Source organism: Astatotilapia calliptera, chromosome 16 (genome assembly GCF_900246225.1).
Source record: "Astatotilapia calliptera chromosome 16, fAstCal1.2, whole genome shotgun sequence".
Taxonomy (NCBI): domain Eukaryota; kingdom Metazoa; phylum Chordata; class Actinopteri; order Cichliformes; family Cichlidae; genus Astatotilapia; species Astatotilapia calliptera.
Window position 1 is genome coordinate 33,869,419 of NC_039317.1, and position 24,446 is coordinate 33,893,864.

The window sequence follows — 24,446 nt, forward strand, 5'->3', positions numbered from 1 at the left end:
ATGATTTCCATCTTTAACATCCTTCAAAATAATGACAGAAGGATACAGGGGAACGTTTATCATAAAGGGGTTGAACGGCAGTCAAAGTGGAATTCAATGATGAAAATGTTAAAGACAAAAATCGACAGCAGGATTTCTTGAGCCTCTTTGTGTGCGGTGAGAGGAGAGAGACGTGACAGGCACTGACCAGCGAACAGGAGGGGGGAAAGCAGCTTGAAACTGTGTCGTGTCGGCTCCGGCTGTAAAGTAAAGCCAAAGAGTTTGCTTTTGTCTGCAGGGAGTATGTCTGCTCTGGGACGAGAGCACTCTCGCTCCTCCAGTCGGAGTCTCTGAGGGCTTCTGCCGCAGCCCAGAGACACAGCGGGCTAATTGACGAGTGCCGAGCTTTGTTTTGTCTTGGCACAGTCGCAGCAGTGCTGACTTAATGTTGCCAGCGGACAGATGGCATGCCACGGCACTGAATGGCCAACACTCCCCATACACTAGTTAGGGTCCCTCTGATCTCAGCACCCCCACCTCCTCCATCCATCCCAATGCATTAGTCACTGGGTCCAAACCGATAATCTGCAAAGAGCTTCTCAATACCCCATCTTCAAGAGACAGATGACAGTTTCTTCTCACCACATCAAGGCTAACAAAGCCTCAAAAAAGTCCTTTTTCCAAACCAAATCTAACCTCACTCTCTTTAATTTACATTTATACGCTCGCCGGGTGTGAAGAGGACCTTAGAGCTGGACTCACATGTGTGGGCTTAATTCGTAGAAGTTCCTGTTGCGATACTCTTCTACTTTCTCTGGTGTGTAGATGGGCAGGGACCTGTAAGGGTTCATGGAGATCACCACGCTGCCAATGTATGTCTGAAGGGAGAAGGAGAGACAGAAAGCATTAGCACCAATCCACAGGTTACTTTCTCAGTCTGCACAGCTTAACGCCGCCGTGCAGACGGGCAGTCTCTGAATCAAAGGGACGGGAATTCTGCTAATGTCAGCGTTTCTCAGACAGGTATTCTTAATGAAAGCTCGTGATGTGTGAAAACAAGGAGAAAAACACGTTTGTGGGCTGAGCAGAGTCATTTAGCTTTAGTGCCCAACGCTGCCATACAAAACAAGCCTGGAACAGCTGCCGGGACAAAGTCCAGATGAGACAAACTTCCTGCTCTGATATTACAAAAACATCAGTCAGCTGATATCAAAGGAAAATGCAAGAACATCCAACCTCAGTCATTTTTATTAAATCAAAGAAAATCAGTGTTTTATATCAAATGGAACAAATTCATGTAACATCCAAACAAGTCCAACAAATCACACTCATCAGAAATGTCTCAAAGCGAACGCAACCGGCTATCATCTCCATCATCATCCTCCTACACGGCAAACAGAACCTTTCAAGCATCAACCTGAAACATTTTCTCTGCTCTCTATGGTAATGGCTGTTGCATAAGCCACTCTGACGAGAGCGGAGCACGGCCTTCCCTGTGGCAGCACCGCAGCCTCCCACTGCCTCTCGTTCAATAACACACCAGAGGCGGCACGAGTGCAGAGGATGTGCACAGAGGCAACGAGAGCTGCAAATGTAAACAAAAAGTCACGTGTTCTGAGCAAAAGCAGAACACGCGCGCACACAAAAAAGAGAAGCATTAAAAACCTGAAACTTTTTCCCCCACTCGGCCTTTTCAAGTCATTAAATAAATCACAACTTGAGAGGAGCTTCATGCTTCCTCGTGGTTCAGCTCACACATCAGAAGATGTACGAAGAGCTTTGAACTGATGGGACTAAAAGTTCCCATCACCCCACAGTGTCTGCTGTGTTTGTCCCGGGATGAACAGCAGGGCATCTGCTCCTACGTAGTTTCCTTTTTATAAATACTAAGACCTCGATGAAGCCAAAGACATTCACGCTCCTCAACATGAAGCTTTGTTTCATTATTTTGGAAAACCTGAAAACCTTTTTTTTGCAGCTGCACTTTGCTGGAGATGCTTTTTTACTTTCAGGCAACAGTTTGTTTCTTTAACGTTGTCACGCTGAAATCCTCAGTCAGCCTTCTGGAGACTGGGAGTCGTCATGTCCCCAACTATATCCCCTTAGCATAACACTCCCTCCTCCATTTCTACAAGTGGGAGTACTGGCCAACATACTGGACCTCCATCTCTTTCACATCTGACTGAACACGGCATGCTGCACATCCGGTTTCTTTTTGTGGGCTTTTGGAAAAGTTTTATCTTGTATGTTTGTGCCAAAGATCAAGCAAGATGTGATTCTTTTATGTTATGCAATGTCCTTCACACTGCATGAGCTGTCACAGAAACCGTGATTTCCTCTAACGACGCCTGTGCCGAGGCTGATTTTCAGAGCTCGATTGTGTGGGTAGCTCACCATCTGTAGCGTCTTTTCAGAAGGATGAAAAATGCAGCTCTGATTAGTGGGACAGCAGTTTGCTCTGTACCTCCTGATTACCGTCGTACCTGAGCCCGTGGTGATTTTCAGTTGGTAGCACATCTTCCTGCATCTTTTGATGTCTCTGACGATCCTTTTCAAAGCCGAGCTGCGATGCAGAAATGCAGAACGACGCAGGCCCGGCGTTCGCAGGTCAGGTTTATAACCACATCGATCCATTACGTAAACTGGAACTCGCAGGCTTTTTCAGATTCGTCTTAACGATCACGGGGTTTCTACTTTCTAGGCGTGGCTGTAGCTCAGGAGGCGATCGGAGGGTTGGTGGTTCGATCCCTGCTCCAATCTGCATGCCTGCATATTTTTTACATTTATATACTTTGGTGTTGTTCATGAGATGAAGAAAGTAGGATGTGTGCACAGTCAAGACACTGTATGAATTTCTTTATCAATAAATCCACACGCAAGGAAAAGACGCCATCACATCTAATCAAGTTATTGTGTATGAAAGTCTTCATGGTTCCTCTGAGCCACACAATAACAGGGACATTTTTCCAGTTACAGACGCATGATGTGCTGTCCCTCTGAAAGACAAAGCCATGTTTCTTCTGCTATGAGCTGTCATATGATAGTTTGGTGTGGGGGATGGGCCCGTTTGTAAGGAATGATGCCACATGAGGGAAAATACATTTGCAAGCAAGGACTGCACACCGCAGATTTATTGGGTAAGTACAGGTTTTAGTGCTTCTCCTGGTCATCGCTCTTGAGGTGCAGCTTTAGCAGATTTAGGGCTATGTGATTTACCTTTCCATAAACAGTCTATTTTTATTTGCATCTAATATTGCATATATGAAGTGGGTTTAACTACTGTAGCCACATCATTTAGGTAAGCACCACCAGTGTTGGTCAAGTTACTTGAAAAAAGTAATCAGTAACTAATTACTGATTACTTTCCCAAAAAAGTAATCCCGTTACTTTACTGATTACTTATTTTCAAAAGTAATTAATTACTTAGTTACTTTTTAAAAACACGATTTACACCCTGAGTAGGTGATAAAGTGATAGATCTTTCAGCCCAATTCTACTTTTTCTGCATCATCATCATACAAAATGTAATCAAATGGAAAAGTCTCTTTTTAAAACTTGTTTTATTAGTTTTAATCTTTTAACTTTATGCATCAAGCAAAAATGAAATTATATGCAACATTCTCTGACTGGAAGAAGTTAGTTTAACATGTAAACCTATTTTCTACACATTCCAGCACATAAAATAAAATATTTTGTGTGTTTACACTCAGTCTTTCAAATAGATGCAAGTAAAACACAGCAGAAAATAAATAAAGTCAAAGACTCAGCGGTCCTGTTGCTCTATTTTCACCTGTAAAGCAGGAGTGGGGCAGGCGGAGGTTTACCCTGGTGCAGGTGTGCTGCGGTCAGTGGAAGAATCCGCGAGTTTCTCTGTGAGTTTCCCATTACGTCATAGCTACTCGGTGCTTGTTGGAAGTTTAGGGGTTTTTTCGCTGTAAAAAGAAGTTTTCTTCCCACGCACAGCGGACACTAATGTTTTTGTCACTTTTTATGGAATCAAACTCAAAGTAAGGTCAGTACTTCCACGCTTTAAACGCTGCACGCTCATACTCTCTCTGCACTCGATATATGATTCACTGTTGATCTGCACACAGCTGTTGTCACGAACGTCGCACTCGCTTACGTCACTGTCATGAGACATTCTCGCAAAAAAATCACGGTTTTAGTAACGCAGTAATGCAGCGTTCCTACGGGAAAGTAACGGTAATCTAATTACCGTTTTTGCAATAGTAATCCCTTACTTTACTCGTTACTTTAAAAAGTAATCAGATTACAGTAACGCGTTACTGCCCATCTCTGAGCACCACACAGGGAAAACCTGAGTTTATGGTTTCAAAATGTCACCACAAAGGCTTCATCTTCAGATCACAAAAATCACAGTAACTTTTTGAATCTAATTATTTTGCAGAAGAAGGACGATTAGTGGACAAAGCATTTAAAGGTTAGGGTGGCAGCGATATCTACTGAACTTTAACGGTTTCCAATCTTCACTTTTAGCTGAATTCTATTTTTTCTTCCTTGGAGTGTGAGAGGAATACATAACTCGAGATGTAACTCACTACTTTTCACATTAAGTAACTTAATGACAGCCGGTCATTCCTTTCTTCATTCATCTCAGGTTTGAGTTTCTCTTCATGGCTCTTTAGTTTTACAGCCAGCCAACTCAGGGATGTCCAACTCCAGGCCTCGAGGGCCGGTGTCCTGCAGGTTTTAGATGTGTCCTTGATCCAACACAGCTGATTTAAATGGCTAAATGACCTCCTCAACATGTCCTGAAGTTCTCCAGAGGCTGGTAATGAACTAATCGTGTGATTCAGGTGTGCTGACCCAGGGTGAGATCTAAAAGTTGCAGCACACCGGCCCTCGAGGCCTTGTTGCCCAGCCCTGAGCTAACTGCACTCATGGTGTCACAGCTCAGTGTTACACACAGGTAGTAAAATCCCATTTACTTTCAAAAAGTGCACAACATCTAATCAAAGTCGAACTAAGCGACGTCTCCTGGGAATACAATGTTAATGATGAATAGCAGAGGGAAGAAAACAAAGAAACAGCAACAGATCCTCAGCTTATCAGCGTGAGGCAGTACCGTGCATTTACCCAGGACGTCCTCACAGCTCCGTGTTCACAGTAACACTTTGGTGTTTGTATGCAGGGGAACGAATATGAAGAAAACAAACAAACAAACAAACAAAACAGGGAACTTCCAACTTCTTCACCACTGACAGAGCTGAAGAAGAGCATTGAGAATAACCAGACATATTCTTCACACTGAACATGGCCGCCATCCTACAAAGCAGAAGAATCGCTGCCACAACATAAAGCCCAATTGTCTGATACGGTGGATACACTTCAACAATCCCCTTCTTCTACAGATAAGTCGTCAGCTAGACTGCCGGGCCTTCCTTCCTCCTAAGCTCTGGATTTCATGCCTCATTTGAGGGCACCGACTACATTCCTCCGTGATTTGATTTATTGATTGTATAGCCAACACTGAAATAAGTGAAGCATGGGAGGAACAATAGAGTTATGAAAAGTATCTGTGCATTTCCTAGGAGAAGCCTTCTGTAGCGTTCAGAGCGAGAGAGTGAAGCAGTGTTGTTGCTCTGCTACCGAGCCCGTCTTTTTCTCCACGTTATCTGAAGTCAGTGTTATTAAGCCTTGTTAATGTAGGAAGCAGCAGACTTACATAGATCTCACTGTGGTCAAAGCGCTTCTTCAGGTTGCCAAGGAAGGAGTCCTCAGAGAGGGGCTCCAGGAGGACCATGTCGCCGACCCCAATCATATTGTCTAGAAGTGACGTCTTCACCTCCATCTTGGCTGTAGTCGTCCCCCCCTGCAAGGATATAAGAAGGAAACATACATTAGAGACTCATTTAGAAAAAGGGGAAGGCTCTGGAGGAATCCTGGTGGGCCAAAGTGTGCATGAAGCACAGAACTGCATGTTTTATATGGAAGAAAAAGCACAGAATGCATCAGCCTTGTGTCTCCTATCAGATCCTTTTTTTTGTCTTTGTGTGCATCACGTTCCAGCAAACTCGTCAGAGGCGTCCTCTCGTTAGAAAACAAACAGTCCTAAACTTAGCCAATGTAAATAAACTCAGTGCAGGGGTACACATGTGTGGAAGGCAAGAGTTTGCCTCCAGAGGCGGAGCGGGGCCTTTTGATTGGCTAATAGGTCTCCTTCTCCCCTGTGGCATGCGAGAATGTCCCATAGAAACTTACATAACTAAGCAACTTTGCCCCTGACTTGTGGGTGTCTGCTCAGCTGGAGTCTCCTCCTGTTTCGGGGTTTCGTACGAGTCCCATGAACTCCACTGGAGAATTGTACTTTTCTCCTGTGCTGCTTTGCTTGCTGTGATATAATATTCGGCTGGAAAAGAGTCCCGGCTGTGACAAAGACTGTGCTGCGGCTGGCAGTTTTCAGTCCAGTCTCCTTTGGGAGAGTAATCCCAACGCCATAGGGCTGGAGATAAAAGAGGGGCCTGGGATGCATTCAGGGCTTTGCTGCACCAAAAACCTAATGTCTGCTGTTGTGACAGACTGCCCACACAAGACCAATAGATGAGGCCATGCAGTCGTCTATTGTTCGCCGGTAGGACAGACGTCTCTTTCTGAATAGTCAGAACGGATCGTGCTCTGAAGCAAATGAAAATATGACAGGGGCATAATGCACTGTGATGTTTTAGACAGCATTGGGAATGAATGAACCGTCGTGGGTGGCAATCAGAAGCAGCCCGAAAACGAGGCGACGTCTGACACTCAAAACACAGAAACAATATCGTCGTGCCTCACGGACACAGACGCATCTTCAACCGTGGATCCGATACGTGACTGGAAACTGTTGGAGGTGCGGAAAAGGAAGGGGCGGATATTTCACCAAAAAAGGAAAAAAAGATTTTTCAGCTGTCAAACCGACTTTTAGCTGCAGCGTAAGAACAGCACGACTTTCTGGAAAAAACTGGAGACTTCTATTTCACTTTTTCCCTGGCTTGTGTTCCCCCGCAGGGCACACTATTATTGGCCCATAAAGAAGCTGCCCAGTTCTTAGCAGCAGGCAGGAGTCTGTTTCCAGCAGCACTCGCTCTCACACTCAGCACGGAGACAACTTCTAAAGACTGAAAAGAAAAAAAACGATGATGGATGAAAAATTATTTAGGAAACCAAGACATTTGAAATGCCTCTAATGATGTCATCAACCCCATCTCGGTTTAGCAGGCTCCAGTAAGGGGAGAAATATGTGATTACTTAAGTATATATATTTCATAAGTAGGTTACTTCCTCTTGGCCTGATGGCCTCGTGCCAAAGCAGCCCCAGTGATGGCTCGAGTCGACCAGCTGCTCGAGTGGTTTGCAGCGCACTTTAAAAATATAATTACTTACATTTGAAACAGTTGCAAAATTCTTTGGAGGCATGAAAAACAGCAGTCAGTTGTTCTGTGATCTCAGCCCATATGCTGCTTATGTGTAGGACTTTATAATGCAGCCGCTCTGCTGCAAATCAATAAATATCATTTTGGATCATTTCCACATTTCAGAGAGGAGCAGACTTCCTAAAGCCTGCACGTGTAAATAAACCAAAGTTTACAAAACACCTAATAGCTCCTCTGTAATTACTGAGCATCCAGAGCATCGGGGATTTTGTACTAGCCTGCAACAATCAATATTAGTCAAACCAATTACACCAAACCAGTTAAATACTCATCTACTGCAAACTGATTGCCCGGTCGGTCATGGCAGCGAGTGCAAAGCCACGCCACACTGAAAGTCTGCTACTAAACACGAGTGTTTAAAGCAGGGAGCTTATTCGTTCTGAGCAAAAGCAGATTCTGACGCCTCGTGTTGACCTGGGAGATAAAGCTGCCCGAGTGCCAAAAATGTGGCATCTGTCTGCATCTTGGACATCCTCGGCTGATAACCCACTACCCCACATTTAGAAGTAGCTTCCAGGCAGCCTGTGACAAAAATCCCATTAATGGGAATTGCTGCCTGCTGCTAAATGTTGTACTACATCCAAGAGAGGGAGAATGAGAGAAAACCTGACGGCTTTGATTAAACTCCTGGGATTATCCTTACTGCCGTGTGGGAGAGAAATGGGGGATAAAACTTATATCATCTATACTGATAAACACGAAAAACACTGACTTTTGTGGTTTGTCACAGATAAAGGGCAAAAAAGAAAAGAAGTTTTTTAAAATTGTGGTTGATATAAACACACTGATTTAATCAGCCTAAACCTGAATGACCTCGTATTAACCTCTGCCAATTTCCTCGGAGTAACCAGATTAGTAGTGCCCGGCTTTGTCACTCTCTCTCTCTCTCTGGTGCTTTTTGAATTTTGCATGTTTAAGCATCAAATGCATCAAATGGTATGGTTTAGCTGTCATTCATCTCAAATCTAGATCAGCGATGCAAGGCTGTATCTCACAGTCACCTTTACTGAGCGCGCTCACACTGGCACAGCGCCTGTGTGCAGCACGTGGCTGTGATTACACATTTCAATTTGGCATATTACACCAAAAACATCAAAACTTAAAGTCTCCCACGGTTGGAGCTCAGCGAGGACGTTACTGCAGATGTAACACGAGGACTTTGAGTGATTTGCTAATTGAAGCCTAATAACCACTTTTTACTAAAACTTCTCGGGGCGGCGATGTTTCATGACTCATCATCAGCTGTCGGTGACGTGCTGCAGACTCAAAGCCATCCAGCGGCACTGCCTTAACCCCTGCTTGTTAACGCAGCATGAAGCTTGATGTGCGGAGCAGATAGAGCACACCCACGACTCCGGGCCGCCTCTGACACAACTCTCAGAATTAATTTCTAAATCAGAATTTCATCTACGAGTCCATCAGATTAAAGTGCTGCATTAAGAAGGAGCAAAGTGTCTGTACAGAAAAATAAAACACGTGAGAGATTTTATCATCTGAGATCTGATAGTAATGGATGCATGTCGCAGCAATAATATGAGATGTGCTCTACTTTGTGCCTCTGACATTGACCTAGATTTCTCAGTCAGATCACGCTATGGGGGAAACACGAATACAAAAATCACCATTAGAAGTACATTTAATATTTACAGGTCCTGATGTTCTTTCTGCCCTTCAGAGAGAAAAACGAGTCCAAACAAAGGTCAACAGCCGTGCAGGCACTCACAGGCCTGCACAACACAAATAGTGACAACGCTGGAGACACAGCGGAGCCAGTGAACTCGCTGCTGAGAAACCTGTAACGGTTTTGAAAATGTCAGTATTTCCAGGACAGTCGACCAATTAGGCTCTGCATTGTGGCCTCTGATATAATCGCAGACACGGGTCTCGTGACGCTGCCTTTGGAGCAGTTGTTTGGGAATATAGTGGCATTGAACAGATGATAATAAACATCCATTATGCAGCATAATACTCTGTAAAATTTCCCGCAGATCAGTCCAGCTTTGTCACAGAAAAGTCACAACATGGCACGCTGCTGCCGCTGATGCAGATTAAAGCCCTCCCTAATGGAGCAGCAGCGTGGCATGGGGCCGTGCCAGAGAGCAGGGCAGGACAACGCAGCAAGGGTTACAGGAGCTCAACACAAGCAGCTGCCTGGAAACTGAACTGGAATTCCTGGGTCCCCAACACTCCAGGTGCAGATCTGTGTGAGGAAAGCTCGGCACGCCGACGGCCCAGAGCCGCTGTGACAGCACAGACGCTGAAACTGAACCTTACACTAGATGATAAACAGGAGATCTCACACAAATGTGACCCCATTAGCTCCGAACGCACAATCCAGGTCCAACATGAACCTGCAGCACACACACAAATGCTGTTCTTTATTTACAATACAGCCCAAAGTGCAGGCAGACATGAGGACGTTCAGTCAGGCAAGAAGCAGGCAGTATCTGGAAATCAAGATGACAAAGTATTACACAATGTTTACTCCACAAACCCTGAGAACTGGAGGAGTCAGCTTCTTCTTATGAGCAATGGGGCTTTACATGTTCATGACACAAGCAGCCAAAGTTCTGGTAATACCACGAGAGACTTCCTGAAATTGGGTTTTTGCATTCATTTGCTGTGATCTCAGCCCCACTGAAATTTTCTTTCTGTTGTACTTAAAGTTATTTAAATAAGTCTGTGCAGCTTGCACAGCTTCCAAACTTCCCAACGAACCATCTGTAAGCTTGGAAGCTCAGCTCGTTTATTAATGAGACAATACGCTCACACAGCTTAAACAGAAGTATCTGCAACATTCTCCGAGAGGTCGGAGTGTCTGGAAATCATTATTCATTTTTATTCCAACAGAGAAGCTAAGATAAAAGTAAACGGTGCAGATAATAAGCTCCGATAGAGGACTTTATTCAGTAGTTTCTGCTCCTTCAAAAAGGTCAGCGCTGCAAGAGCTCGGTGTGACTCACACACAGTGCACTGACCAGGTGAAGCGGACCAGCCTTTACAGACCATTTCAAATTTCATCACAAGAAAAATGGCAGTTACAACCGAACTAAACAACACAGAGCACTGGCATCCTATTATCTTACTTTCTTTCATTGATTGTACTTATTGTATTTTTGTATTTCCTTCTGATATCTGTACCTGAGCTGAGGTGACGCAAAAATTTCCCCGTTGTGGGATCAATAAAGTCTTATCTTATCTCTTATCTAACTTTATCCACTCTAATGTTTACTGTGTTTAGTTGTGCTTAGTGCCAACGTGACTGTGCAAGGACAATAAAAAGTTATCTTATGATGGAGCAGATTTAAGATTTTCTACTTTTTGCATTTATTGTGATCAACTACTGTTACTTTGTCATCAGGGTTAAACCGCAGCGCGAGCACTCAATCAGTATTGAAATAAGCGCTTCTGGGCATTAAATAAAAGCGCACAGGAGAACGGCAGCACTTTCATATACCGTCCTGCAGGCTGCTCTGAGTTAGCTGCTTTAGTGTTGTCTGCCTCCCTTTATAATAAGAGAATGGGGAAAGCAGCTGCAGCGGACTTGATGAAGCGGTGAGAAATAAAAACGTATGGCATTATTACTCTGGCTCCTCTGGGAAACTGAGGAAGTGAAGTTTGAGCTGCGAAGTCAAATGGGTGGAAAGTTCTCAGAGTTGCACGGCACTGAGAATAGTTCTTTGTTAGGACAGTAAACTCAAGATGAAGTGTGAAAGAAAAAACCTCCCCACCTAAAGCAAAACTGGGAGAAAAATCACAATAATGGGCTTCCAATTTGTCACCATGCTGATGAGGCCGTGACGTGGATGTGGAACTTTTAATGCTTCAAGCGTTCAGATCCCCACCCTGCACGAGAGGCTGCTGAAGGCAGCGGAGCATGCAGGCCTCCCTCTATCACAGCTGATGCATGGTTAACACAAGCACACGCCACACTACACCGGGTTACACAGGCAGGGAAGTGTAAACACCATTCATTACCATGGCGCTGGCTGGGGGACTTTGAACTGCCATCCATTCTGCATTAGGCCACAGCATCCCGCCCCACAGTGTTCATGAAGAGGCTTTTGGCACATGTTACAAAACTGTGGCAACTTGATGCAAGCTGCCCAACAAGCTCACGCTGAGCAGAGCTACTCCAATGGCCGACACGCAGCCCTCTTCCAGCTGAGCTAAACGGTTGTTACTTTTCTTTCCAGGAGTCTTTCTTGCAGCTCTGAAGGCTTACCACACACTACCTCTCACACTCAGCTTACATCACTGTTTGTTTGATCAGTGCGGGTAATAAAGTTCCCATCTGGTTTCCCAACTGAGAATCTGGCCAAAAGAGGTGGGACATATTTGTGGCAACCCACAAAGGGAAAGATACCAACTTTTTTTTTCCTTCTTCTTCTTTTAAAAGGTCTTATCTGATCTTCTTGGGACACCAAGTTCACCAGTGGAATTAGGAGTTGGGAAAAAAAAGAAAAGACAGGAATTAAAAACAACTTTGCATCAAAGGCAGTGAAGCAACAGTTGCTCATTGTTTGGACTTGACTGTTCCATTAACACTCATTTCCAGCTTCTGCGGCACTGAACACTATATTTACAGATGTGCTAAGGGAAGCAGCACCCCAAGCAGCTTTCCCCCTAAAGCAACTGTTTTTTCCTTCCTATGAGGTATTTCGCTTCTTCTACGAGTTCCAGGCTGGTTCCCAACCCACAGCAGACTCCGGCACAAAACAAACACTTTGTCCAGGAGGAACTTTGGGATGTTCCTCAGAGACGACTTTTATCCATGCTGAGCAGAAATGTTTTCCAGTCAGCAACATTATGATCTCTTGAAACCGGGGGCGCACTGAGGGCTAAGCCCACCTTCACCCACTTTATCCAGGATTTAATCTCGCATTGATCCGTCTCTGTATACCTTTAATCCAGGTATTTCCACAGATCATAGAGTGGGGCAATGCAAGGATATTTTAATGGAAAAAAACTTTAAATGATTCCAGAGTTTCATCGTCCTCTGCATGGGCCATTAAATCTGCCATTTCACACACAGAGCTGAGCGTTTGGTGGCAGCAGCACCTGAAAACGCTCGTTTGGCGCTTGCTGTCCTCTGGTTCAGGGTCTGCAGTGGGTTTCTGGCTCCGCTCAGCCACAAAGACGGTTCTTGCCCGCAGATGTAGGCAATTAGCGACAACGGTTTTCAGGAATACTGCTGAATGAGCCGCGGTTTGCAGCAAGAAAGAGACATTAAACGAAATCCCTCCTGCGCTTTCTCCCCAAGTCATAGAAAAGTAAGAAACACACAGAGAGAAACAGACACAAAAAATAAAAACGTATATATTTATCCCCCAACCCCCTCCTGTACGGAGAGGGGAGGAATGAATGAGTTGGGAAGCAGGCGATCTAAAGAAATGGAAAGTTAACTTTTGAAGAGTTTCCGAAAATGTAACAGCGATAAACCAGAGCCAACGGAGAAGAAAAAAGCTTTACACTTCCAGAACAACTTACCGCTTTAGCTCTGTGGAAGTTGCTCCCTCTTGTCCTAAATCCACTCCACGGACAAGAAAAAAAAAGATCCCGGGATGATTCTCCAAGTCAGGAGAGGCTCCTGAAGCCCTTCCTGCTGTCTTTGGGTTAACTAGTGTCTGCCTGTGTTGGATGAGGCTGGAAGAGGCTCTCATCCGAATCTCAGCACTTTGAATGGAGCTCTGATGGACTTGAGAGCGCAGAAACTGCCGGGCGTAGGGAGTGGCTGGAGAGGCGGCTCTGGGCTAGTCAGCTCGTCCAGTGAGTCCCCTAATCACCTCCAGCGCTGGGGAGGTGGTGCCTTCAGGTGTCGTCGGAAACAATGCCACTTCATCTTTTGTCCCCACACATAATAGTTTAACGAAACATCCAAGTCAGAAAGCAAACAGCGAGCTGCTTCCTCCTCATATTTACTAACTAAACATTCAGGCAACGTGAGCTGTTTTAACTGCTCCATGGCTCCTGTGCGGAGGAAAGAGGCGGTTTGCTGCAGAGACATTGAGCCTTGGAAGAATTTTAAAAAAGTAAACTGGACTTTGATTGTTTAAAAGTGAACTTTCATTATGCGGTATTATGATCTGTTAAATTATTCTCACATAAGTAACTGTAAAAAGGCGAACTGGTTAGGTTATAGTTGGCCAAACTTGTTTGAAGAAGTTCCCACACGACTTTAGGGAATAAAACCAAGATTTACGAGGTGAGTGTGAAGCAACATTAAAGTTTTCCTTCATCGTTATATATAGACAGACACTCCATCCACCCGACAGCACAATACCCCCCTCCTGTGTCTTAATACTACATAGCAACGACGATTTGACGAGCTTTTAATGAAACTCTGGGCCAAGTTTAATAGTTAAAGTCGCTCTCTGTGCACAGGAAACTCATATTTGTGATTTTGTTGGGGGGTGTTTGTCTCTTCTTGTACTGATTTACAGATTCGGACTTTACGGTATTTGGGGTTTAAACCAGATTTTCTTTTAAATATCACTCACTCCTGCGTTGCATCCAGAGAAGACCTGCAGTATCACTGCATGTTATTTATTTGGTTTTAACCGCTTAAATTTCGCTCTTCAGTCAAGTGTGGCGACCCAAATAGACTGCCTTAGTGCGCACGCGCGGTTACGTCTACAGCTTCCTCTTCCCTAGAACTGGTTGTACTGGAGTCCAGTTATACTAGTTTCTTTGTCACGGACTGTTTTTGTTCTTAAAGAGGATTTCGGTGAGTTTCTGACTAATTTTTTCTCTTTGTGGAGCCGAGCGCTGCTCGCACTAGTTCAGTTTACTGCGACACTGCGGATGGAAATTCCAGGAAAATGGATTATAGTTAGCAGCAAGCTAGCACTGCCCCAGTGTTATTGTGTTATCTGAAGTCAGATATCCAGAGTTGGCTCGCTCGGCTTTGATAAATATAGACTGTCACAGCTGGCCTTTTTTGGTGTGATATTTATAATATGTACAGAGTAAAGTGCTGTTTTTATAGATTCGTATCATGACAATGAACGAAGGTAGACAAATGTCCTCGTATGGTGCTGTGCATGCACTGCTGCTCGTACATTTAGCACGCGTGGTGACGTGGACGATGCTAATAACTGTGGTTACCGCTAACATTTATGGTAAATAGCATTGTTGTTTATACCTGTATGAGTATATGTGTGTGTATACATCCCCAGGGGTGAAGGCTCATACCAGCTTCTGCCCTTCCCTCCCAAACAAATAATGGGGGTGGCTAACATCTGGCTTGTTTCACGTTGCGCTCCCACATGCACACAACATTTGTATGATTCATGCAGATTTGATTATGCATGGGTGGAACTGTGCGGACGGATCCCATTGTTGTTTCCTCACCCTGAGCTCATTTATGTTTTTCTTGCAGAGTGTTTTTATGAGTAATCAAAGGCAGCAGAAGCCTACGCTAACAGGCCAGCGTTTCAAAACTCGGAAAAGAGGTGAGAAACCGCCGAGCATCACTTTGTTTTGGTCACATTAAACACAGGTGGTTTCATCAGGATATACAGATCACGCCCGCCTGTCCTCCCTGTAGCTTTTCATGCTACCAGCAATGGAAAAGCACAGATTGTGAAATCCTGGATTGACTCCAACCTTGATGCCATAATTAAAACAAAAAAATCTTGCAGATAACCAATGCCAATTTTCAGTTCTGATTCAATTCTATTCTATTTTATTTATATAGCACCAAATCTCAACCACTTAGTCTTTGACTTACAACTATTGTCAAAGACCCTACAATAATGCAGGCTGGCAGTACCAAAATTTGCCTGTTTTTAATCTTTTACATTCTCTGCCAACGTTTTGTAACTGGGAACAAATACTTAATATGAAAAAAATATATGTAGTATTTAAAAGACTTTTGGCTCTTCATCATGCCAAAAATCTGAACTATCTGAGTCCCCCTTTTTTCTTTTTTTTAAACGAAATCTAAGTTCAGCTTCACTAGCCACACCCACACATCATTTCAATCCATGAAATGAGTTCTGCTGAACCAAGAAATCATTTCATGGATTGCATTTATATAGTTTTAAATAACTTTTCATTTCGAGACCCTCAAAGCGCTTTACAATGCCACTATTCATTCACTCTCACATTCACACACTGGTGGAGGCAGCTACAGTTGTAGCCACAGCTGCCCTGGGCAATCAGTCCCTCTGGCCGTCACCAGTAGGCGGTAGGTGAAGTGTCTTGCCCAAGGACCGAGACTGTCCGAGCCGGGGCTCGAACCGGCAACCTTCCGATTACAAGACAAACTCCCAACTCTTGAGCCACGATCGCCCACCACTCATTTAAATAGAAGCTGTCTGGTAAGTGAAGCAGGTTTAAATAAAAGAACAGCACATCATGCCATGAGCTAAAGAAACAGCTGAAAAACAAAACATCTATCAGGCTGGAAAAGGTTACAGAGACGTTTGTAAGGCTCTGGGACTCAAGTGAATCACAGTGAGAGCCGTCAGCGACGTGAAGAAAACCTGGAACCGTGGTGAACCTTCACAGGAGCAACCGGCCTACCAAAACGGCTCCAAGAGCACATGAGCGATTTATCCAGGAGGTCACAGACAAACCCAGAGCAACATCTAAAGAACTGCAGGCCTCACTTGGCTCAGTTACATCTGATGTAAAACTGAAGCTGTTTTTATGGCTGAGCAGACGGTGCGTTCGCTGTCTGCTCTGATCTGAGGACTGCCCAGATGCCTGCAGAGAGCTCTCTTGTGAGACTGAGGTAGTTTACAAAGTACGTGGTAAAACCAGTCTGTGTGCTGTTGTTGATCCATCAGGCAGCTGCAGATAAGAGCGAAGTTCTAACAAACAAAGAGTTGAAGTGAAACAGCGTTAAAAACAATGAAAAGGTCACTGCAGCCACCATCTCTGCTTTTCATGCTTTATTTTTTGGCCTTTGAAGTTTTTTCATGGCCCTCCCGTTTTGGGTGAACTCTGGTTTTGCTCCTTGCTCTGTTCCATCACACTTACGTCACTTAGTTGCTTACGTCATCCAGTCCTCCAGGATCTTGGGTGACCGCACAGACGCACATCTGGGGTGGGTGAAAACCCCTCTCCCCCTCTGTCCTCTCAGAATCATGTACGCGGGTGGAGACATAAAACCGGCCTAACACAGCATTTCATGAAAACAACGTCATGCCAACAGTCAGGCATGGTGGTGGGAGTGTGATGGCATGGGGCTGCTTTGCTACTTCAGGACCTGCTCAACTGATGGAACCACGACTTCTGCTCTCTACCAGAAAGTCCTGAACGATTACATTCAGCCACTACTTCATGCCCTCAAGCACATTTGTGTTATACACCAGGACAATGATTGAAAACGCACCAACAAGTCCAAATGACTCGAAAAAAGTTTTTTTTACAGCCTCCAGCTAGAGAGAGAAATATTTTTTTTAAATGTCTGTCTGTTATTTATTGACTCCAAATTTCTGGTGGATTAAAGTTAACTTACTTTTTAAAGTAAGTTATCTCCATAGTGGGAGTTAAATTATGGAACAGTCTAACACATAGGTGTCAAACTCTGGCCCACGAAGCCATACCAAATTATTATTAGAGCTGGCCTACTGGTATTATACAGCTAATATATATATTGTTTAGTATTAAGCTTTGCTTGTTCCTTATTCAGTTTTTCAGCAAAACTTGTTTGAGTCCATAAGAAAAGATTCATTCTTAAATATGGAGGGATTTTTTTTTTTTTTTTCAATAAATATTAACGTCAGCCCGCGACCTTGTTCCAGTTTTGAATTTTGGCCCACTGTGTATTTGAGTTGGACACCCCTGGTCTAACATAAGAAATAAAAGAAAGCAACAACATATACCAGTTTAAAATAAAATATAAAAAACAAATTTAAGAATGAAGAAAATGGGGTCAACCCAGGACGGTAATTGGGATGTTTTGGTTTATTTGTTTCAGTATTTGTGAATCTGCTCATTTACATATTCTGTCTTTTATTATATGAAAGTAACTATATTGTGATGATTTTTGTTTTGTTTTGCTTTTGTTTCATTGTTTGTTTGTTTAAGACTAAAAGAAAACTAAATGAATGAGATGTAAAATTTGTGGGGGTAGAGCCAAACAAGTGTATACTTCTGCCTACTCCCTTTCAAACAAAATAATGGAATGATATCACGAAATGATGCTGAATGTATACATTTGAAATAAAAAATGAACTGAACTAATTTGTCTTTTTGTTCTTTTTGCACAGATGAAAAGGAGAGGTTTGACCCTTCCCAGTTTCAGGAGAGCATTGTGCAGGGTCTGAACCAAACTGGCACTGATTTGGAAGCTGTCGCAAAGTTCCTTGATGCCTCTGGTGCAAAGCTTGACTACCGACGCTATGCCGAGACTTTGTTCGACATCCTGGTGGCTGGTGGAATGCTGGGTGAGTTGCAGGCATTTCTTTTAAACTTTGCATTATACCATGGTAATAAAATGTGTCCCCCAGTCGAGCGCTCTCTGGGTCTTCAGGTTAATACTGGCGTGCACAAGTGTCCCCCCTGTTTTTGAATTGATGTCGATACAGTGATCAGCAGAGGTGAAACATGTGATGCGCCTAAGACACGAATATGTGTTTAATTTCAGCCCCCGGGGGTACGCTGTCAGATGACATGACCTGTACAGAGTTCTGTCTCTTCAAAGCACAAGAGGACATGGAGACCATGCAGGCATATGCACAGGTGAATACCACTGTGTTCAGTTCACGTTTTAATATCCATTTGTTTTTATGGATAATAAAGCAATTTTTCCCCTTTAGGTCTTTAACAAGCTCATTAGGCGCTACAAATACTTGGAGAAGGGATTTGAAGAGGAGATCAAAAAGGTTTGTTTCTCTGCATAGCCGGGTCACGTAGGTAGCCTGACCTGCCTGACCGGGTCATGGTCTTGAGCAGTTTGTTTCAGTTTATAATATAAAGAGTACAGCTTTGCCTCTGCTGTGGTTCAGCCTGTATGTTTACTGTTTTACAGCTGCTGCTGTTTCTCAAGGGTTTCACAGAGTCTGAGCGCAACAAGCTGGCCATGCTAACAGGGATTCTGCTGGCCAACGGGAACATCTCTGCATCCATTCTCAGCAGCCTCTTCAATGAGAATTTGGTCAAAGAAGGTACTCTGCTTTAATACTCGGTCTGTGTGCAGAATTATGTTCACGGTTTCTCTTCCCGAGCCACCATTTATCAGACATTTTAAGGACCTGTACACACACAGCGCACTGTTTGCTTTATCTGGACAGCCTGAATGCTTTGCAGGTATTAATGTAGAAGTAGCAGAGGGACGGGCAGTCATGCAAACGAGTGTTGACAGTATGTAGGCTTTCATTTTAGTCAGAGACTATGGAAAAGCCTTTGATGCCTGCAGACGTGTCTGTTTTCAGCTGCTGGGATTAATCAGGGGAAAAAATGCTGCAGAAATCTCACGTTTTGCTCATTCAGCAGGGCCGAAACTCAATGAGTGGAACTAAATTATTAAACTTTCAATATTAAACATTGTCACTGCAATGTTATCCTCCCATTTGAGTTGTGGAAGTTGTTCTTTCTCTCGTCATTTACTTGTCATCAGTCACATTTGAATCCATTTTCTCCCTTTTTTTCCCTGAAAGAAAGTCAGCGATGGGAAGTCGTATCCTTTATGATTCCAAAGACGAGTCTTTAAAATAACTGAACGCACAAAGAAAACATTTGGGGAATCTCCATTAAAGCAGCTGGTGTCAAACGTCTGCTTCAGGACTGTCTGCTCCACTCTTTGTTTACAAATATAGTTAAATTATAAAATATATTCTAAAAAAGCTGTCCACCCCTGAGTAACCAAAGTCAATGTAATTGGTCACACAGTGGACTTGCTCTGCTACACACAGAGATGCCTAACGTCTGTCCCTCTGACACAGAGTTTGCATATTTGTGCAAGCTGATAGCAGCTGCATGGCCAGGCTACAGAGAACCTGAGGTCTTACAGTACTGCACGAGTCTGTGAAAGTCTAGAAAGATGCGCCTGCGTTACGTTACTACATTTTACACGTGCATGAAGGGAATGCTTAATATTTTCCATTCGCAGCCCCCCTAATGAAAAGGCAATTTTAAAAAAAGCTTCAGAGTAATGGAGTAATGCTAATTTCTGTGCAAATAAGTGCTCTTGTTACATGCTAGTATTATTAATGTGTGATGCAGTAAAAGGTGCAGATGGTGCTGTGAAGTTTTGCTTTGAGTGGGCGTTGTCAGCCGGTTGTCTGTGTTGTACCAGAAGAAGAGATTAACCACAAACACAACAGCTAATAGATGTGATGAGTTAATCCATCAGCATCCACTGCTGCGCTCTTTGAAAGGACCCGACGGATGCTGATGGTTTTACCTTTTTGATCATCATACACTTTTATTTAGCTTGTAGATGCAGATGTTTATTTGATTTACCCGTTGGTCCACACTTGAATGTTTTCTTGTTTGTGGCATTTTTCCAGTTAAGAGCCTCGGTGTTGTGTTTACCGGCGTATTACTTTGACTTTCTTTATCCTGGCAGGTCTGTCAGTAACAGCTGACTCACATTTTTGTGCATTTGTTCAGGTGTTTCGCCTTGCTTTGCTGTAAAACTCTTCAAATCCTGGCTTTCTGAAAAGGACATCAACTCGGTTGCTGCCAGTCTTCGAAAGGTTGGCATGGACAACAGGCTTATGGTGAGAACGACATCTTCGCTACAACATCTCTACGAGGCTTAGGCGAAGCGGCGTTTCCCCATGCCGCTCAGCGGCCTGTCTGCGTATTCTAAATATGACTGCTTAATTACGGCTCTGCATAAATTGAATAGTTTCAAACTATTGTGGCAGTCACAGCAGCTACTGCACCAAAGGCCTCCTAATTGCTGATGAAGGCTTGTTCGGTCTGCTTCAATGTTTGATTATGTAAATTTGCAGGAACTTTTCCCGGCCAACAAGCGGAGTTGCGAGCACTTCTCAAAGTACTTCACAGACGCCGGGCTCAAGGAGATTTCCGACTTTGCCAGGAACCAGCAGTCCATAGGTGCTCGCAAAGAGCTGCAGAAAGAGCTTGAGGATCTGATGTCATGTGGAGAGCCCCTCAAAGACGTAAGTGTTCGTGGTTTTCCATCTTCTTTTACACAGACTCGCTCCTCGCAGCACACCGCTGTGTAGTAGCACTTAAGATTGCTTTCTGCTTGACCTGTCACCCTTTTGTCTTGAGGAATGGTGAGGAAACGGATGCAGTGGATCAATGGCAAATTCCTGAAATCCACTCAGCCTGAACATATTATCTGCTCCTGCCAACCTCTGTACCCTGCCAGGATGCTTGTAGGTAATGTCTGCCGTGGTTGGTCTGCGTTGATAGTAACGTTTGTTCCGTCTCTCGGCTTGGATCTTATAGATCATTGCTTACGTCCGAGAGGAAATCAAGAAGAACAACATCTCTGAGCAGACGATGATCGGACTAATTTGGTCCAGCGTGATGAGCTCGGTGGAGTGGAACAAGAAGGAGGAGCTCGTGACGGAACAAGCCATCAAACACTTAAAGGTGACACCTGCGTCGCTCTGCTCTTCCTGTTCTTCTTCTCTCCCACGGCAGTTATGACACGATCCGAGAGATCTAAAGAAACGTACGGGTGTCGCTCTTAAATCGTGCCTCGGAGATGTTAGAAAATCCGCGCTGCTGTAGGCTTTGAACTCTGCAGAGAAGATAATTGATTTAGTAAGGCAAAGTGGAAGTAATGGGAGAAATCAGAAGCATCTCCCCCTCCCACTCTGTGTGTGAAACTCTTACTCCAGCTTTTCCCTGGTTTCCATCCTCAGCAATACAGCCCGCTGTTGAAGGCTTTCACCTCCCAGGGCCTCTCAGAGCTCACGCTGCTGCTGAAGATCCAGGAGTACTGCTATGACAACATCCACTTCATGAAGGCCTTTCAGAAGATCGTTGTACTGCTCTACAAAGGTGAGTTAATTATGCCCATAAGGCTCCTGTTCCCACCAGTAAAGACGTTTACTTTGCGGCAGGAAGCGACGCAGGCTTGTGCGACTGATGCCAGATGGCCAGAGATTATAGCCAAAACTTTGCCTTGATTGATGTCATCAACCTGCCTGGTGACATTTGTTTTCCCGGCACCTGCGGACGCATCTGTGCTGTTGGCGTCGAGTTGAAATGATTTCTTTTTCTGTTTTATGTTCTCGTTTTTATCTTTGTGTGTTTTTCTCCCAGCCGATGTCTTGAGCGAGGAGGCGATTCTGAAGTGGTACAATGAAGCCCACCAAGCTAAAGGAAAAAGCGTTTTCCTTGAGCAGATGAAAAAGTTTGTTGAATGGCTCAAGAACGCAGAGGAAGGTAAGCACCTCGTTTCTGTCTGCCACTGATGGGAGACGCCCCAAAACGCGCCTCGTGTTTATGGTCTCCAAATGTTAGTAACTAAATGCACGTCGAGTTTACGCGTCTGGTGACGGATGTTTCCTTTCCTTCAGAGTCCGAGTCGGAGGAGGAGGATGCAGACTGAAGACCTCTGCCTATAAAACCATCGAAATTTGTATTTTTAATCAGATGCAGTACAAGAATTTATAACAGACGCCTGTTCTCTAGTTCTTTTCTTTCTCTATTCTCTACCTCTTCATATCTAGTTCGACTGCAATGTAAGGGCTTTAATGGGGTTGTTTTTTTTTTTTTTTTTTTTTGATGCTCGTATTCATCTTCAAACTCCTTCAGGAGCCAATCAGAGTGCCACATTTAGCTGATAGACTGAAACCTCTGTCATGTGACAAAGCAGAGCGTTTTGGTTTTTTTAAACATGAGACCCTTTAAAATTCGACCATGTGAAGGCGTGTTTCAGTCTTTGTGTTTGATCGCTCTTATTCGGTCCTCTGAAGTGAAAACTGTTGATTTGCGTCTCAGATATGTGACAACTTTGAATTTGTTGCCAGTTTTTAAGATTCTTTATCCATTATTGTTAATGGAGCCGCGTCATCATAAACAGAACTTTGATTTTTCCATACATCATGTGTAACAACCACGCTAGCTTTGTAGGGTTTTTCCCCTTTATCGCACATTTTCAAATAAATGGTTTTCATTACTGCCGTATCCGTTCATGTGGAGTTGAAGGTGAATTAAAGGAGCAATTAGAAGATGTGTACGTACACAGATAAACATGGAAAAGTAGAAACTGAGCTCTTGTGTTTGAGATCGCACTAAAGTTTTCACTGATCTCGGCTGGCCTTATCTAATCATGCAATCAAGAACGGCTGGCTGCCATGCGTGACCCGAGCTGCAAACAAAGATCTCTCTTCACTCCTGTCCCACTTTAAATGGTAATTATGGTTCAGTCAAGCATGTAGGAATGAAAGTGAGATGGTGATTCAAGATGTTATGAAAATGGTCCACATTCATTATAAGAGTCATCTCACAAAGTCTAGAAAGCAGACCGCTTATTGTAATGTTAGCACAAGACGAGGAGAGGTCAGGATGCGTTTGTGTCCAGCTCTTTGTGTTCGATCGTTAGTTATTTTAGCTCTATACATGTGGATTTGTTGGAAGCAGAGTGATCGTGTCATCACATCACAAACAAGCACTCTGGCTCTCACAGCTGAGTTACAAAAAAGCTGCATAGGATGAACTAGTAATGTTCGCTGTTTTATTCAAATGCGTGTAGTACAGAGAATTACAGTACATACTGTAAGTACAGCAGAGCAGCCTGTGTACAATCGACCAATAATCAGTTTCCCTCTGTGCCAACAGATGGCAGTAAATCCTTAAGAGACATTATCGCCCCTGTTTAAGCCTCCCAGAGTTTTGGAGTGAAGCTCAAATAGAAATGCCATTTTGAAGAAACCAGACTAGAAAGTATTAGACACAGCTCCACTCCAAAGTATTTTCTCTGCCTGCGTGTCCCAGGAGGATTTGTTTGCCTTTTAGTTTTATTTAGTCACTGTAAAGAACATGAGACGGTTTGGGAGAGTGACGTGCTGCGGGGGGGAGACGCGACTGCTTTTCAGATTTGCACATCTGCACGTGTGCAGCACTGAATGGCAATGATGCCTCCCAACTCCACCTCTAACTGTGCAGTACTGTTATCTGCTCGCTACCAGTGCTGCATGTCTTCACTCGCTCATATATATATATATATATATATATATATATATATATATATATATATATATAGTAATCATCTTATTTATTCACGCCTCACACACTGGGCTCCTCCCCGCGTGTCGTTGAGTATGTGCACTGCTGCACACTGAGGGATGCTGCAGCATAATGAGCTGTGCACACCCTGACACATCTGTTTGTTTTGCTTCTCTGCCATTTTCAGCAATTACGTATGCTGCTGGATATACAGTAGGTACTCACGTGCTCTTTTTTCACAGGTGTGTCTCACAGCATGTCAGGGTGCAAAGACTGGTGCTAAACGTACTGGCTGAAACGGGCTTAAATCCTGGCTCTCAGTGACAGCGAGGCTGGGCGTGTTTGCGGACCGCGGTGCAGAACTCATCTGAATCAACAGAGACGGGGAGACAGTAACCGTTATTTTGAATGAGAAGAGACAGACTTGAGATAATTACTCAGTTTTCGTCACAAACTACATCTCGCTCTCCTGAAGAGGCCGCGCTGTGTCACATGACCCTGTGTTTGGTTGCTTTTTGCGTTTTATGGAAGTCACCAGGTGAAATATGGAAACCAGGATCAACATGTTGACTGTTTGTCCTCCCATCAGCTTTCTGCTCTTTTAAAGCACGCGGCCATCCTGCCTGCTCTTATTCATAGACGAGCGAGCGTCTGTGTCGGGAAACCAAGACAGCTGAAGAGTTTTTGGGTTACAGGCGTGCTTTTGTCATCGTGGCGCTGTTGGTCCCGTTACCCGCATGTAACGGTGCTTTGTCTCACTGAGGCACACATAGCTGCCTTTTTAATGTCTGGGCCTGACACTTTTATTCTCAAGGTTATTCATCATGTATAACGATCCCATTGTAGAGGCAGCTAATTACAGAAGACAGCGACGTCGGTTTGAACCTTTCAGGCCACCGTTGCTGTTTAACTGAGAACGCTGCA

At 44.0% G+C, this 24,446-nt stretch overlaps 2 protein-coding genes across 7 annotated transcripts in view; one reads left to right on the forward strand and one right to left on the reverse strand.

Annotated features, from left to right (window-relative positions):
- The window catches only part of myo1b (myosin IB), a 55,733-nt gene extending 42,134 nt beyond the window's left edge, over positions 1 to 13,599 (reverse strand). For 5 of the 6 annotated variants that reach the window (XM_026145214.1, XM_026145211.1, XM_026145209.1 and 2 more), the window contains exons 1-3: positions 12,900 to 13,598; positions 5,666 to 5,812; positions 742 to 857 (exon numbers count right to left, since the gene is read on the reverse strand). In XM_026145214.1, the coding sequence (XP_026000999.1) occupies positions 742 to 857; positions 5,666 to 5,791 (242 nt within the window). In that variant the 5' untranslated portion in view covers positions 5,792 to 5,812; positions 12,900 to 13,598. Of the gene's footprint in view, positions 1 to 741; positions 858 to 5,665; positions 5,813 to 12,899 lie in introns of all 6 variants that reach the window. The other variant, XM_026145208.1, reaches the window with a different exon arrangement.
- Positions 13,600 to 13,911: 312 nt separating this feature from the next.
- LOC113008066 (basic leucine zipper and W2 domain-containing protein 1-A-like) lies at positions 13,912 to 22,473 on the forward strand. The gene is made up of 12 exons (XM_026145215.1): positions 13,912 to 14,136; positions 14,791 to 14,863; positions 17,633 to 17,809; positions 18,010 to 18,104; positions 18,182 to 18,247; positions 18,394 to 18,529; positions 19,977 to 20,086; positions 20,324 to 20,494; positions 20,790 to 20,936; positions 21,212 to 21,350; positions 21,615 to 21,737; positions 21,872 to 22,473. The coding sequence occupies exons 2-12, from the start codon at positions 14,800 to 14,802 to the stop codon at positions 21,901 to 21,903; spliced, it is 1,260 nt and encodes a 419-aa protein (XP_026001000.1). The 5' UTR covers positions 13,912 to 14,136; positions 14,791 to 14,799; the 3' UTR covers positions 21,904 to 22,473.
- The last annotated feature ends 1,973 nt before the right edge of the window (positions 22,474 to 24,446 follow it).

Bases quoted from the DNA above. Each gene is read 5' to 3' on its own strand.
- LOC113008066 (XM_026145215.1), top strand. From the start codon at position 14,800: ATGAGTAATCAAAGGCAGCAGAAGCCTACGCTAACAGGCCAGCGTTTC. The intron at 17,810-18,009 runs GTGAGTTGCAGG...GTTTAATTTCAG, and splicing joins GGTGGCTGGTGGAATGCTGG to CCCCCGGGGGTACGCTGTCA. The intron at 21,351-21,614 runs GTGAGTTAATTA...TTTTTCTCCCAG, and splicing joins CGTTGTACTGCTCTACAAAG to CCGATGTCTTGAGCGAGGAG.